Source organism: Hyperoodon ampullatus (genome assembly GCF_949752795.1).
Source record: "Hyperoodon ampullatus genome assembly, chromosome: 1".
NCBI classification, from domain to species: Eukaryota; Metazoa; Chordata; class Mammalia; order Artiodactyla; family Ziphiidae; genus Hyperoodon; species Hyperoodon ampullatus.
The window spans coordinates 22,106,919-22,123,329 of NC_136914.1; the positions used below are offsets into that span (position 1 = coordinate 22,106,919).

The 16,411-nt window shown below is 34.5% G+C and overlaps 1 protein-coding gene across 3 annotated transcripts in view; it reads right to left on the reverse strand.

Moving 5' to 3' along the window:
* GRID2 (glutamate ionotropic receptor delta type subunit 2) overlaps positions 1–16,411 on the reverse strand; it is a gene marked incomplete at both ends in the record, with an annotated part of 1,386,303 nt that overhangs the window by 282,235 nt on the left and 1,087,657 nt on the right. For all 3 annotated transcript variants that reach the window (XM_079709016.1, XM_079709017.1, XM_079709015.1), the window contains one exon: positions 4,527–4,665. In XM_079709016.1, the coding sequence (XP_079565142.1) occupies positions 4,527–4,665 (139 nt within the window). The remainder of the gene's footprint in view (positions 1–4,526; positions 4,666–16,411) is intronic.

Here is a 16,411-nt window from a genome sequence, read left to right on the forward strand (position 1 = left end):
CCCTGTGTTCATACAGCATTTTATAAATAATTTATCAGAGCCCTATGTCATTGAATTCTACACTGTTATCTCCCCGAATAAATTGTGACTCAGGGATAATACCTAAATACCTTTATAGACTAAATGCCTAGCACAGTGTTTAAATATCTACAGTTGACCCTTGAACAACGTGGGTTTGAACTGTGAGGGTCCACTTATTCATGGACTTTTTTTCATTAAAATCATATATGTACCATAAATAGTTTTCCTTATGATGTTTTAATAATATTTTCTTTTGCCTAGCTTATTTTATTGTAAAAATAAGTATATAATACATATAACACACAAAATACATGTTAATTAACAGTTTATGTTGCTGGTAAGGTTTCAAGTCAGCCGTAGGCTATTATTAGTTAAGTTTTGGGAGATTCAAAAGTTATACATGGATTAGCAAAAATAAACAAATGGGACTACATCAAACTAAAAAGCTTTTGCACAGTGAAGGAAACTATCAACAAAATGAAAAGGCCACCTACTGAATGGGGGAAGATATTTGCAAATGATATACCTGATCAGGGTATATCCAAAATATACAAAGAACTCATACAACTTGACATTAAAAAAACAAACAACCAGATTAAAAATGGTCAGAGGATCTGAATAGACATTTTTTCCAAATGATGTATAAATTACAGACATTTAACATACAGATGGCCAACAGGCACATGAAAAGATGCTGAACACTACTAATCACCAGGAAATGCAAATCAAAACCACAATGAGCTACCACCTCACACCTGTCAGAATGTCTATTATCAAAAAGGCAACAAGTAATAAGCGTTGGTGAGAAGGTGGAGAAAAGGAAACCCTGTGCATTGGTGCAGCCACTATGGAAAACCGTATGGAGGTTCCTCAAGGAATTTAAACCAGAACTAGCATACGATCCACCAATTCCACTCCTGGGTATTTATCCAAATAAAGTGCAAATACTAATTTGAAAAGATTATGTTCTTTTGAATTGAACAGATTACGCACCCTTATGTTCACTGAAGCATTATTTACAGTAGCCAAGAAACAGACTCAGAGGATAAGAGATCAGATTTGTGGTTACCAGCTAGCCACCTCTGCCTCTCCTGGTGTGGAGAAGTGACTTTGAATTTTGTGAATAAAGATGTGGATGGTAGATGTTTGGGACAGCAGTTGGGCTGGGAAAAGGTACCCTAATGAGCACTGCTTCATTTAACCATGAGCAAATCTCATGAATGTGAAAGATTAAGAAGAATGACAGTGGGTGGTTTTGTGAAAAAAGTTTTTGCTTTTCTAAGAAAAATTAGACTTAGAATTTTCCAAGAAAGTTTGACATTAGTTATAAATGGAACTTTGAATGTTTCCAAGAAACATTACAATTATGTTTACCAACACAGCTGAAGCATGAAATTAGAAGCTATCTTTAAGTTTGGGGAGAGAATCAGGTCTCTTTTAACTTATTTGGCTCTGATGTTCCCCTTTCATAATCAACCTAGTGAAAAGATTAGAAGGAAGGGGAGATTCATTATACCCAATGTTGACTTTTAATAATGTGAGTTGGCATTAGAAAGAAATAATTTGTTAAAAAAATGAAGGTTCAGTTATTTTGGATTGTGGGAAACTACACCTGAGGGAAACATCATGTGCAATTAGGATCTTTTTCCATTAGACTTTACTTTAGAAAATCCTATGGGTGTAAAAATTTGATAGAGGCTTTTGCTCCCACTGCTATTGCATGAAAGTCTAGATACTAACGAATGCTGGCAACGTTGTAATGACTAAATAGCTCAGATATACACACACCATGAGGCCTGCAACCTCAGTGAAAGAGCGGCTCAAGCAAACAAATTTTAAGAACAAGCAAGAAACAAATTGTAAGATAAAGAAAAACTTCAGTAGGTAAAGTCATGAATTGGTATTGGACTGATGTAGGTTAGATTTCCAGCTCTGACACTATTCACTGTGTGCTAGTGAGAAATTCCAAATTTCTGTTTCTTGATCTACAAAGTAGGAATCATAGTAGTAGCTGTATTATTAGGGTAATTTTGAGTACTAAAGGGGATATATATATATATATATATATATATATATATATGCTTAATAAATTCATAATAAATTCTCAGTGAATAATATCCATAATTTTTATTATTTATTATTATTGTTGTCATATGCTGCATAAAATCAGTTATTTAAAATGTTCTTCATTCATTTATTTTAAAATGTTTCAAAGTCAGATCTGAGCTACATAGTAAAAACCTATGTACTTTAAGTACACTTAAAATATAACATGTTAAACAAAGTTGACAAGAAGTATATTAGTGAGATTAAAATACTCCATTTTAATTTTTTAAAACTATTTTTCTTAATGTGATTTCCATTGATTGGTCTGGCAAGCAGTCTTACCCTGAGTGGCAGGTATCAATTATAGACGTAATTAGCTCATGCTGGGATATATGCCTACAGAATCGACCCAACACAAAAATCTCCTAACTTTTGATACTTTATTTCCTCAGACAAATTGAGGATTTGAATAATGTCATCCTTTACATCACTATTCTTAGCAATGAATGAGGCTATAACACATCCTTTATAAAGTTCCCTTAAAAGCAACTGGCCATACAAATGTACAAGGGTGTGGAATGGGGACTAGTGTGGCATAGTTAGAACATAGATTCAGGAATGAGACAGATTTAAGGTCTGGTCTTTAATCAATCACTTATTAGCTGCATGATTTGAGGCAAGTTACTTATCTTTTCAACTTCAGTTGTAAAATGGGTTATTAATAAGTAGTATGCATTCCAGAAGATGGTTGTAAGCATTAAATAAGCCAATGCACGTCAAACATCTAGTACAGGGCCTCCCTGGTGGCGCAGTGGTTGAGAGTCCGCCTGCCGATGCAGGGGACACGGGTTCGTGCCCCGGTCCAGGAAGATCCCACATGCCGCAGAGCGGCTGGGCCCGTGAGCCCTGGTCGCTGAGCCTGCGCGTCCGAAGCCTGTGCTCCACAACGGGAGAGGCCACAACAGTGAGAGGCCCGTGTACCGCAAAAAAAAAAAACCCACAAAAAAACCCATCTACTACAAAGTTTGGCATCTTGTGAGTGCTCAATAAATGTTAGTTATTATTTGCACAATTTTACTAATTCATTGATTTCTTGGGCTGGGACGTTGTAAACATTTTCATTATTGCTTAAAATAGGACTCTGATGGGGTCATCAGTTTAAATTTTCCATGAGCTTCACTCTGGATCACTTATAATTTATGTCACACATAGAACTGGCTACAAGGGTAGTAAGTTAAAAGCATATGAAGGCTCTGCACCAAAGAAATAACTGGGAAAACAACATGAAGACTATGATTTGATGAGAGAAGTTGGGAACATCATTTTCATAAATGGATGAAATAATTGACTATTAGTAGCTGAATTTTGGGGTTTCAATTTATATACACAAGCAGTTGAAGAAAATACCCTATTTCTTTTTAGATCATTAATTCTTGAGTTTATTTTAGTATTGTGCTATAATAATTTTGCAACTACTAATGGAATTCATTTACATACTATTTTAAAGGCAAGAAGAATTCATGTTTTCTCTTAAGGATGAAGTAAATCCCTAATTAATTCCTTGACAAAGTTAATTATTCTAATCTTGAACTGTCAGCTTTGTTGAGAAATAAATGTTTTTTAACTTTTCAAAAGTTCAAACTACCTTGATTTTGGATTAATAACATTTTCAGAAAATTTTTTTCCTAAAACAATATACAGAACACTATGTTCTAATAATGCAGAGGCTGTACTGTGGCACTGACCTGACCTTATGGCATGAAACCACATAAAGAAAAACTGGCCATGGTAAATCAAAGGCCTTTGGAGTCTCAGGGCTCATGGGAAAGTCATTTGTGAAATGAAGCACTGACTTAGGTAGCTTTCAGGATTCAAAAGTACACTATAATTAATGGCAATTTACCACCGCTGCAGCTGGAAAAACAGCAGCAATAATACTCACGTTAGCTAAAATGCAATGAAGAGACAGAATGTGGTTTTACCTCTTGATAGCTATTCTCATTCTCTCTCTCTCTCCCTCTCCCTACCTATCATCTATCTATCAATCATCCAGTGTCTACCTAACTATTTACTCACACAGTGCATAATGGGACAGACTCAAGGCAAAGACTGAGCATCTCAAACTTGAAATATATATATTTTAGTATGTATCCTTTTCCTTCTTTTTAATAGTATTGCCCACGGTCATATTTTACAGAAGTTAAAATTCTGAATATGTGTTATCCTTCCAGGAAAATGTGGGAAGCAATGTCCAAATAATACCCAGAATTTTACTGTATAAAGAATGCTCTACCAAAAACTGTACTTTCAGGAGTTGGACTATGTTGTGATGTCTGCACATCACAAAATTAAGCCTTTACTCAAAAGGAAGTTGTAAATTTATTAACAGACATCACATAGCTTTGGCCACGCCTGTCATTTCTCATACTTTGTATCAAGTGGAATCTTTGTCTACTTACTGGATGGAGCTTTCAATGCGGGTGATAGTGAGGAAAGCAGCAAGGTTTGCTGTGTAAGATGAGATGACAATCAAAGCAAATAGCCACCAAGCCCCCATCATCATTCGGGTAGCCAGAGTTGTGTATGGGACTTCCCCACCTGTGGAAAGAAGCAAAGAGAATAAAAGAATGTCAAGACGTACTTATTGAGAATCTGAAGTCATACACATTCAAGAGCAAGTTAAATTTTAAGTAATGAGAAATCTTTCACAGAACATCAGCATGGATCTCTGTATTTTGCTTACGTTCATCACTTCATATTTGAATCTGGCTTATGAGACTATGTGAGACTCAGTCAAACAGAAGCATGATAAATATTTAGTATAACATGCTTAAATGATATTTCTTCCACCTTGTTCTTCAACCCTAGAATTACCCTCTTATTACAACCTCAGATATACACTTTATATCCAAGGGCTTGACTATTTACTAGTTAGGAGATATTAATACTATTATGCTTATATTTAACATAACTTTTCAGATTTCTAGTTTAATAAATAATATTAAAAGATTATTTTTTGTTAAATTCCCTAGAATCATAGGCTATTAATAATCTTGGGAGAACACATATTACTATTGGTTTCAGCATCATAACATGTGTTTTGATCTACTCCTAATTGACTCACCACTCTTTTATAATCTTGTTGTAGAATCTTCTAAATGTTGATGTGTCCTTGGGCTCAGTCTTTAAACTGTTTCTGTTCTATCCACATTCCAACTGCAGCTAATCTCAAGTCCCCTGATGTTGAATATTATCTACAGTATACTTGGATGACTCTCAGATTTATATTTCAAGCTTTACTCTCTCTAGAGACCTACAGATAAATGCCTACATAATTTCTACTTGGAATTTAATGAGCATCTGAAATTTATCACATCTGAATCAGAACGCTTTATTTTCACACTTGAATTAACACCCCAGTCTACACTACTTCAGGGAATAGCACCGTTCTTCACTCTATTTCTCAGAACAAATACTTAGAAACTTTCCAACATCCCATCTGGTAGCAAGTCTTGTCACCTTTATCTTCAAACCAAATACCAAATCCTACCTCATCTCCTCACTTCCAGTGCTGTCACATCTTCTTTTGACTGTACTACTAAACCATTTAAATGGTTTACTTGTTTACATTCTATGCACTACCACTCCTAAGTCTACCTCGATGCAAAACTGATTCTACGAGGCCACCATCACCCTGATACCAAAACAAGAAAAGATGTCACAAAAAAAGACAACTACAGACCAATACCACTGATGAATGTAGATGCAAAAATCCTCTACAAGATACTAGCAAACAGAATCCAACAGCACATTAAAAGGATCATACACCATGATTAAGTGGGGTTTATCCCAGGAATGCAAGGATTCTTCAATATACAAAAACCAATCAATGTGATACACCATATTAACAAAGTGAAGGATAAAAACCATATGATAATCTCAATAGAGGCAGAAAAGCTTTTGACAAAATTCAACACCCCTTTATGATGAAAACTCTTCAGAAAGTAGGCATAGAGGGAACTTTCCTCAACATAATAAAGGCCATATATGACAAACCCACAGCCAACATCTTTCTCAATGGTGAAAACTGAAACCATTTCCTCTAAAATCAGGAACAGGACACGGATGCCCACTCTCACCACTATTATTCAACATAGTTTTGGAAGTTTTAGACACAGCAATCAGAGAAGAAAAAGAAATAAAAGGAATCCAAATTAGAAATGAAGAAGAAAAGCTGTCACTGTTTGCAGATGACATGATACTATACATAGAGAATCCTAAAAACTGTATCAGAAAACTACTAGAGCTAATCAATGAATTTGGTAAAGCAGCAGGATACAAAATTAATGCACAGAAATCTCTTGCATTCCTATATACTAATGATGAAAAATCTGAAAGAGAAATTAAGGAAACACTCCTATTTACCACTGCAACACAAAGAATAAAATACCTAGGAATAAACCTACCTCAGGAGACAAAAGACCTGTATGCAGAAAACTATAAGACACTGAGGAAAGAAATTAAAGATTATACAAACAGATGGAGAGATATACCATTTCTTGGATTGGAAGAATCAACATTGTGAAAATGACTATACTACCCAAAGCAACCTACAGATTCAATGCAATCCCTTTCAAACTACCAAAGGCATTTTTCACAGAACTAGAACAAAAATTTCACAATTTGTATGGAAACACAAAAGACCCTGAATAGCCAAAGTAATCTTGAGAAAGAAAAATGGAGTTGGAGGAATCAGGCTCCTGGATTCAGACTATACTACAAAGCTACAGTAATCAAGACAGTATGGTACTGGCAAAAAAACAGAAATATAGATCAATGGAACAGGATAAAAAGCCCAGAGAGAAACCCATGCACATGTGGTAACCTTATCTTTGATAAAGGAGACAGGAATATACAATGGAGAAGAGACAGCCTCTTCAATAAGTGGTGCTGGGAAAACTGGACAGCTACATGTAAAAGGATGAAATTAGAACAACCCCCAACACCATACACAAAAATAAACTCAACATGGATTAAAGGCCTAAATGTAAGGCCAAACTCTATAACACTCTTAGAGGAAAACATAGGCAGAATGAACACTCCATGACATAAATCACAGCAAGATCCTTTTTGACCCACCTCCTAGAGAAATGGAAATAAAAACAAAAATAAACAAATGCGACCTAATGAAACTTAAAAAGCTTTTGCACAGGAAAGAAAACCATAAACAAGATGAAAAGACAGCCCTCAGAATGGGAGAAAATATTTGCAAACAAAGCAACTGACAAAGGATTAATCTCCAAAATATATAAGCAGCTCATGCAGCTCAATATCAAAACACCAAACAACCGAATCCAAAAAACCCAATCCAAAAACAACCCAATCCAGAAGACCTAAATAGACATTTCTCCAAAGGAGATATGCATTTTGCCAACAAACATATAAAAGGATGCTCAACATCACTAATCATTAGAGAAATGCAAATCAAAATTACAATGAGGTATCATCTCATACCGGTCAGAATGGCCATCATCAAAAAATCTACAAACAATAAATGCTGGAGAGGGTGTAGAAAAGGGAACCCTCCTGCAGTGTTGGTGGGAATGTAAATTGATACAGCCACTATGGAGAACAGTATGGAGGTTCCTTAAAAAACCTGAAATGGAACTACCATATGACCCAGTTATCTCACTACTGGGCATATACCCTGAGAAAACCATAATTCAAAAAGAGTCATGTACCACAATATTCACTGCAGCACTATTTACAATAGCCAGAACATGGAAGCAACCTAAGTGTCCACTGACAGATGAATGAATAAACAAGATGTGGCACATATATACAATGGAATATTACTCATCCATAAAAAGAAACGAAATTGAGTTATTTGTAGTGAGGTGGATGAATCCAGAGTCTGTCATACAGGGTGAAGGTAAGTCAGAAAGAGAAAAACAAATACCGTATGCTAACACATATATATGGAATCTAAAAAAAAAAAAAGGTTCCTGTGAACCTAGGGGCAGGACATGAATATAGATGCAGACGTAGAGAATGGACTTGAGGACACGGGGAGGGGGAAGGTAAGCTGGGACGAATTGAGAGAGTAGCATTGACATATATACACTACTCAATGTAAAATAGATAGCTAGTGGGAAGCAGCCGCATAGCACAGGGAGATCAGCTCGGTGCTTTGTGACCACCTAGAGAGGTGGGATAGGGAGGGTGGAGGGAGATGCAAGAGGGAGGGGATAAGAGGACATATGTATACATGTTGCTGATATACTTTTTTATACAGCAGAAAGTAACACAACACTGTAAAGCAATTATACTCCAATAAAGATGTTAAAAAAAAATGGACAGAGGATCTCAATAGATATTTTTTCCAAAGAAGACATACAGATGGCACAGAGGCACATGAAAGTATATCCAACATCACTAATTATTAGTGAAATGCAAATCAAACCCACTATGATATATTGCCTCCACCTGTTAAGATGGGTGTTATTAAGAAAAAAAAGAGAGAGAGAAAATATTCTTTGGTGAGGATGTGGAAAAAAGGGAACCCTTGTATGCTTTTGGTGCAAGTGTAAATTTGTGCAGTCACTATGCAAAAGCTATGGAGGTTCCTCAAAAAATTAAAATTGAACTGCCATGTGAACCAGCAATTCCTCTTCTGAGTACATATCTGAAGGAAATGAAATATGCATCTCAAAGAGAGAACTGCACTCCCATGTTCACTGCAGCATTATTCACAACTGCCAAGATATGGAAACAACTTAAATGTTCATCAGTAGATGCACGGATAAATAAAATGTGATATGTATTTAAAGATAAGCCACAGTAGAACACACGCACACACACGAATATTATTCATCCACAAAAATGAAAATCCTGCCATATGTGACAACATGGATGCACCATGAGAAAATTATGTTGAGTGAAATAAGCCAACCACAGAAAAACAAATGCTGCATGATTTCACTTACATGTGCAATCTAAAATAATCAAATTCATAGAAGCAGAGAATACAATGGTGGTGGTCAGGGGCTAGGGTGGGAGGTATGGGGGAAATGAGATGTTGGTCCAAGGGTGCAAAGTTTCATTTATGTACTATGAATAAGCTCTAGAGACCTAATGTACAGCATGGTGACAACAGTTAGCAAAACTATCATATACTTGACACTTGCTAAGAGGACAGATCTTGAATTAAATCTTCTCAACACACACACTATAATTATGAAGAGGTTATAGACAAATTATTTAGCTTGATTATGTTGATCTTTTAACAGTGTATACAAATATTAAAACATCAAGTTGTAAATCTTAGTACAATTTTTATCAGTCAAATATGTCTCAATAAATTTATTTCAAAATGAGGATAAAAAAAGAGAAGATTGATAAATTTGACTATGGTAATACTTTGTAGTTCAAAACCCACCATTAAGAAAGTAAAGACAAGCCACAGTAGAACATATTTGCAATACTCATATCTAACAAAAATTTCATCAATGTATATTAACTTCTATAAATCAATAACAACAAAACAGACAATAACTAGAAAAATGGGCAAGAGGTTTCACAAAAGAAGATACCAAATGCCCATTAAATATGTGAAAAGGTGGCAACCTCATTAGTTATTAGGGGTACACAAACTAAAAGAAAAATGAAATACCACTACATAGCCAACAGAATAATTGAAATAAGGAAATATACAATATCAAGTGTTGGCAAGGATGTAGAGCGACTAGAATCCTAGTAACCTGTTGATGAGATTGTAAATTGGTTCAATCACTTTGACAAACAATTTGGCAGCATCTCTGAAAACTACCATACACATACCTTAAGACTCAGCAATTCCACTCAGGTACATACCTCAAAGAGGAAAATGTGTACACTGAGACATGAACAGGAATCTCCATAGCAACATTATCCATAATAGCCTCAAACTGGAAATAGCCTAAACACTCTTTGAGGATAGAGTGTATAAAGTATGGTGTATATATATATATATATACACACACACATATGTATTCATATAGTGGGATATTATATAGCAATGAAAATGAACAGATTTCAGTTATATATAACACCATGAATGGATTTCACAAACTAAATTTCTGAGTAAAAGAATGCACACTGTATGATAATTGCTCTAAAACAGGTAACATGAATGGTAGTGTTGATAATCTCATGAGTGGTTACCTTTGGGGATATAGACTAATAGTTGAGGTGGGGAAATGGGGGCTGTGTCATGGGTAATGTTCTATCTTTTCCTGGGTGGCAATTACACTGGTGTTCCATTGCTGGTAATTCATTGAGCTGCACTTTTAAGTTTTGTGCACTTTTCTATACTTAACTCATATCTCACAATTAAAAACAAGACCTAAATAAAAGAAGTAAAAAGAGAGAAGGGTGAGTTTAACAAAGACCATTTTTCCCTTCCTTTGTTTTGTTTTTCTGTAGCCAAAATTTGAAAAAAAATATTGTATTTTCATAGATTCTGGATGCTAGGAGACAGGTAAAAGACAAAAAATTACCTGTTAAATTAAAAACACAGCTCCACATTGCTAAAACCATGTGATATGGATACAGTCAATTTGTATGTCACCCCTTTGTTTTTCTCATGTCTACCACATTTGGCTTCATGTACTTTTGGTTTATTTTTTGTTTACTAAATTATGTGATTGATACTTCAGGGGCTTTGTTACTATTTTTAATACATCAATGTATATCAATTGCTTATCTGCTCAGCAAAAAGGAAAAAACCAAAAAACAGGAACATAGTGCATGATTTGAATAAGGAATATATCACGATTCTTTAAATATATATCATTTTAAAGTATATACACTAAACACCATTTTCTGGAGGCCTCAAAAATGATTACTTTTCATTTTGTACTATTTTTCTTGTTATCTACTGATTTCACCACAGACTTGGAAAGGTGTTTAAAGAGGAAATGTTGTCTGGATGACTAGTCGTTTGTCAAAGAGCATGAAACAATATGGCCGCTGAGTCACGCCTGCCACTCTGTAGTGATGTATTAGCTTTTAATGTTTTAAAATAATTATAGCAGGGCCTTAGCCACTGTATAAAACCACTATATAAATTCTAGGGCCATTATCAATACCACTTTTCAGGGATTCAATCAATTAGTGGTTCTGAGGAAAACTGTACCCATTTTACCAGTCTCACCAGCATTTAAGTTCAAAAGGTAAGCAGCAGTTGTCAACAGAAATCAAAAGTAAAATAGATCTCATGAAGTTTTTAATTACTTCTGGAATTTCTAAGATTAGTTCCTAAGCTAGGGCCTTATGCATATGCGCACCATTATTTCCACAAGGTCAGAAAAGGCTAATGCGTATTCAATCAATATTAATAACGGTAAGAGAGCCAGGTCTAAGTCTAAAACACATTTTAAAGCTCCAAAATGCCATTCATTTTGGACCTAGTAACCTGTTAACGACCACTGGAGATTAGTTTTAAATTATAACTCATTTATTGACTATATAGTAAGATTTACAATTTGATAGAGAAGGAAATTATTTAACATTATGAATTCAGTCTTTCAAAAACAATAGTCATCTTCTCAATTTTGAAATTATTTAGCCTGTTTTCCAGAGTTCTTAGTCTTAAATTATAAGGAGGATATCTTAAGGAGCAGAAAAGAAAAATAAAATTTTCTCCACTTTCTTTTCAGTATATTATTTTGAATAATAGGTTGGGAAATGGCTAAAGGAATGAGATTCTGGTGTGCTGGTGTTACAGAAGATTTATTGAGATAAAATAAAGACATTTATTCAGTATATGGGCTCTATAAATTCAGATAGATTTCAGTAAGTAATACAGATCTGTAATTGAAGAACACAAAATAATTCATATCGTAGTAATTTCCACAACACTGCTGATTGAATAAGCAAATGTGTATGAAGAAAGTTAATGGATTTCTGTGTTTGTTTGTGAATGCAAATACATAAGCTGAATGCATTTCAGAATTCCACATGAAGTTTAACTATATTACTTAAAAGACTATCTCCTCCTCTTACTCCTCCTCTTTTTCTAATGAGCTATTTGGGTGTGGTTTCTAGATTTTCTAGGAAGTTCTAAAGGCATTTTTAATCTAGACTCCCTGTAGTCACTGAGTCAGGGACTTGGGTTGAATTGACGAGCAATGGAAAAATCAGAAAACATGTTCAAATTGCTGGGCTCAAGTGGTATCAAAACCAACAAAATAGGAAGGGGGATCAAGAAGGAAAGATGTCAGGGTGAAGTTGCAAAATAAAGCAAAATAAACAAAAAACTTATTAAGCTCAAGCCAAAATCAGGAAGTAAGAGATTATAAAACAAAGGTCAGGAAAAAAGTAATAAAAGCCTCTATTTTTTGAGTATTATTAATGCACTAGGCACTATGTTAAGAGTTTATAAGTATTTTCTTTTTTTTTTTTTTTTTTTTTTTTTTTTTTTTGCGGTACGCGGGCCTCTCACTGCTGTGGCCTCTCCCGTTGCGGAGCACAGGCTCCGGACGCGCAGGCTCAGCGGCCATGGCTCACGGGCACAGCCGCTCCGCGGCATGTGGGATCTTCCCAGACTGGAGCACGAACCCGTGTCCCCTGCATCGGCAGGCGGACTCTAAACCACTGCGCCACCAGGGAAGCCCTATAAGTATTTTCTTATGTAATCTTCACCACAGTTTTATGAAATGATTAGGAAAGCTGACTGGGTTTCCTTAGCCAAGGTCAAGATCATAGAGTAGGAACAGATGATTCATGCTCACTGGCTCTCACAGACAAGGGAAAAGACCAGGCAGGGAGTGACCCATGTCAGAGACTCTAGGAAGCTTGATCCCAAGAATCATGGTGTCTCGTCCTCCAAGTACATTTCTTCCATCAAGGGTTCTGATTTATTACTGCTACTTCATTTTCTCCCTTTGTTCTCCTCAGTGATAAGAATTAACAGGTTTATTGTGGGCTGACAAGGTTAAAAACTTAGGACAGATTCAAGCAAACAAAATTAAAATAAATGAATAAGAGTTTAGATATCTATAAGAATTAGGAAAAAATCCTCCTTATTTTGTCTTGGAAATAATTTACTAAGACCAAGATACTTTTTTAGATGATGGTAGGAAGCAATCAACTTAAAACATAACCAGTATAATTAATAGAAGACTTTGGAATATGTAACATATCAGGGAGGTGATATTGCAAAGACAAGAGATTCTAATGATGAACAAATAATAGAGAAAATAGGAAGGTGAAGGTCTCTTTCCTCAAACTTTTCTGGAAGGTGGGCTGTGATCCTATATAATTAACTTCATTGTTTGGATAACTGAGCAAGTTCTTTTGTCATTTCTCTATTTTAATGGTAATGTATAAACTTTTTATTGTATCAGTAAAAAATTATGAGCACAATTATTAAAATTATAAATATCTATTATTTTTCTTTTAAAATTGCTTTGACAAATAACTTTGTAACTAACCTTAGACACAGTAGGTATATACAGGTGAATAAAACTTTAATGTATAAGTTTTACATACAAACAAAATGATGAGTTACTCTTTTGTTTCCCTTTTTCCTGGAGACATTCATTCACCTTGGTTCTCCACATAGGTTTATTGAAAATAGAAAAAAAATATTTTTTGCTTCTTCCAAGTTTCACAGACTTAGAAATTTCTTCTATGCACATATGGCAATACACAAGAGACCCCTGAAATTGCTTAAGAATTCAGGCTGCTATTTGAAAACAGACATGCTGGGAGATTTTTATGTGACGATATTATCTGAGGAATTGTTATTAATATTAATTATAGTCATATGACTAAGTTCTTGTGCAATTTTCTGCAACTTTTTAAAAAGTTTCTTTTATCATGTTGCTCATGATACAAACTAATTCTAATTCTAATATGGAATGAACTTTTCAGCAGACAGATCCTTTAGAAAATATTGGAGAACTGTAGGCAAATAATGAAATCCAAAGAAATCAAATTAATCATTGACAGTCATTTTTGTGGTTTAATACAACTCTTCACAACACCTTTTAGACTTCTCTTCTGCCTAATAATCTTTGGTGGCTCTGGAAGTAATAACTTGAAGATTATTTGATGTTTTTTCCTTACAAATGAAATTTTTAAAATTGTAATGATTAGATGAGCTATTTTAGGTAAATTTTGATCAGCTGCTTTCTTCTTTTGTTCTCTGTTCTCTTTACAGAGCTGTTGAATTTCCCCCCGCAATTATCATTTTGAACACAGCCTTCCTTTATAGTTAGGTATATAAAAGTTTTGCTGCTGTATTTTAAAGTATTCTAATAGCCTCACTGTATTACATAGTATAATTTTATACCTTTATAAACACCAGTAATATGCACTTAAATGGCTGAGCTAACTTTCAGTCTGGTTTTCAGCACACTTTTGTTCAAATAACTTAGTCAGCATTTTGTCCAAATGACTTAGTCAGTACTTCTTAAATGTTGCAGTGTTGTCCTGCATTACATCCAAGCAATTTCCTCTGTCTGAGTATGTTAAAGCATCCTCAAATTATCTAGTGAAACACGGAATGTAAAGCTATAATTATGTTATTAAGTTATTATTATTTTCTAAATAAATCCTTTAAAATTCTATGGAAATTTATGTAATTTTAACTGTTATAAATGTGTAAATATGTAATATGGCATGATGTTTGGCTGAAAGTATCAAAAGTCTTTGAACTGTATATATACATATCATTTAACTCAGAAGCTGCATAACTAAAATAATTTCTTAAGAAAATAACCATGGATGTGCACAAAGATTGAATGACTAGAATGATTTTTCACAATTTTATAAATATATAATAATAGGGAATTTGGCAAGCAAATTATATATATGTATACCCACTTATAATACGGATTCTTATATAGACTTATAAAGACTTATATAGTAAATAATGCTGCTGAAGAACATCTAAATGAATAAACAGATGTTCAGGATGTACTGTGAAGTTAATTATGAACACATTATATACAGTAGGAAACCACTGTTATATATTAATATATTTTCTGTATACTAACACCCACTCAGGTGCTAAGTCCTACCGTGTACACTTCTAATCACTCTCTTTTCCATTCTTACTTCCATTTTTGCTGCTGTAGTGGTTAATATTTTTCAGGCCTGCACTACTTCAGCTAGTCTACTTCAGCAGTCTCATAATCTCGAAGCCATCCTTCATACTGTCTCTAACTAGCACAGATCACTTAGCTATTTGGATGAGTTGTTATTGTTGCTTTAAATAAAGAACCCATATATTTAGTAGTGTTTCATACTTTTATATTTATAAGCATAAATTCTAATCTAACACAACTTTCATTGTGATTAACAGTTACATTCTGCCAGATCATTTGCTGATAAAAGTCTAACTTTCATCAGCATGAATAAAGTATTTAATTTAGGAGAAGAAATGACAATGCTTAAATTGATGAATAAGAAGTACTTCTTTTTTTTTTTTTTTTTTTTTTTTTTTTTTTGCGGTACGCGGGCCTCTCTTGTGGCCTCTCCCGTTGCGGAGCACAGGCTCCGGACACACAGGCTCAGCGGCCATGGCTCACGGGCCCAGCCACTCCGCGGCATGTGGGATCTTCCCAGACCGGGTCACGAACCCGTGTCCCCTGCATCGGCAGGCGGAGGAAGCCCAAGAAGTATTTCTTAAACTTGAAAAAAAAAATAAACCTAAAAATTGTTGTAAGCTTAAACTTCCACATTTTCTGTGTTAAAGGAAGGTTTTCCAGTGAAAGCATCTTGATAAGAAATAACATGTCAAATTAAAGATCGAAAGTACTAGATCAAAGCACTTAAAGATCAGCCTGGGAAGATCCCTGTAAGCTTCATCTGAGTCTTCAAACCTCTCAGATTTGCTGTAGGATTCCTACCAGCACTTTGGTTTTTTTGTAACTTAATCAACAGTGAATTAAAAATGGGAAATACAAACTAGAGAATTATAGAAGACAACACTTTGGAAATGCTTAACTTATGAAGAGACAGTTTAAAGATTGGAGCTAGTGGCATTTTTTTTTCTCATAACCTATCTGTAAGAAGCAGCACAGCCTCTGTGCCCTTCAGAGAAATTATCAAAAAATCATCTGCACAGAAGCAAAAGAAAGGGGGAAAAGAGTTTTAATAATATTCAAAGTTTTTTTTCTGTAAAGTTTGTTTCATTTTATTTCAATGACAGACATTGCAATTCAAAAATTAAATCTATATTTTAAAAAAGGGGTATAATATCTTTATTCTACTTTGCTTTTCTCATTCTTCACTTCCTTTGAGTTCTCTGATTTCAAATATTTTTTTTTTTTTTTTTTTTTTTTTTATTTTTTTG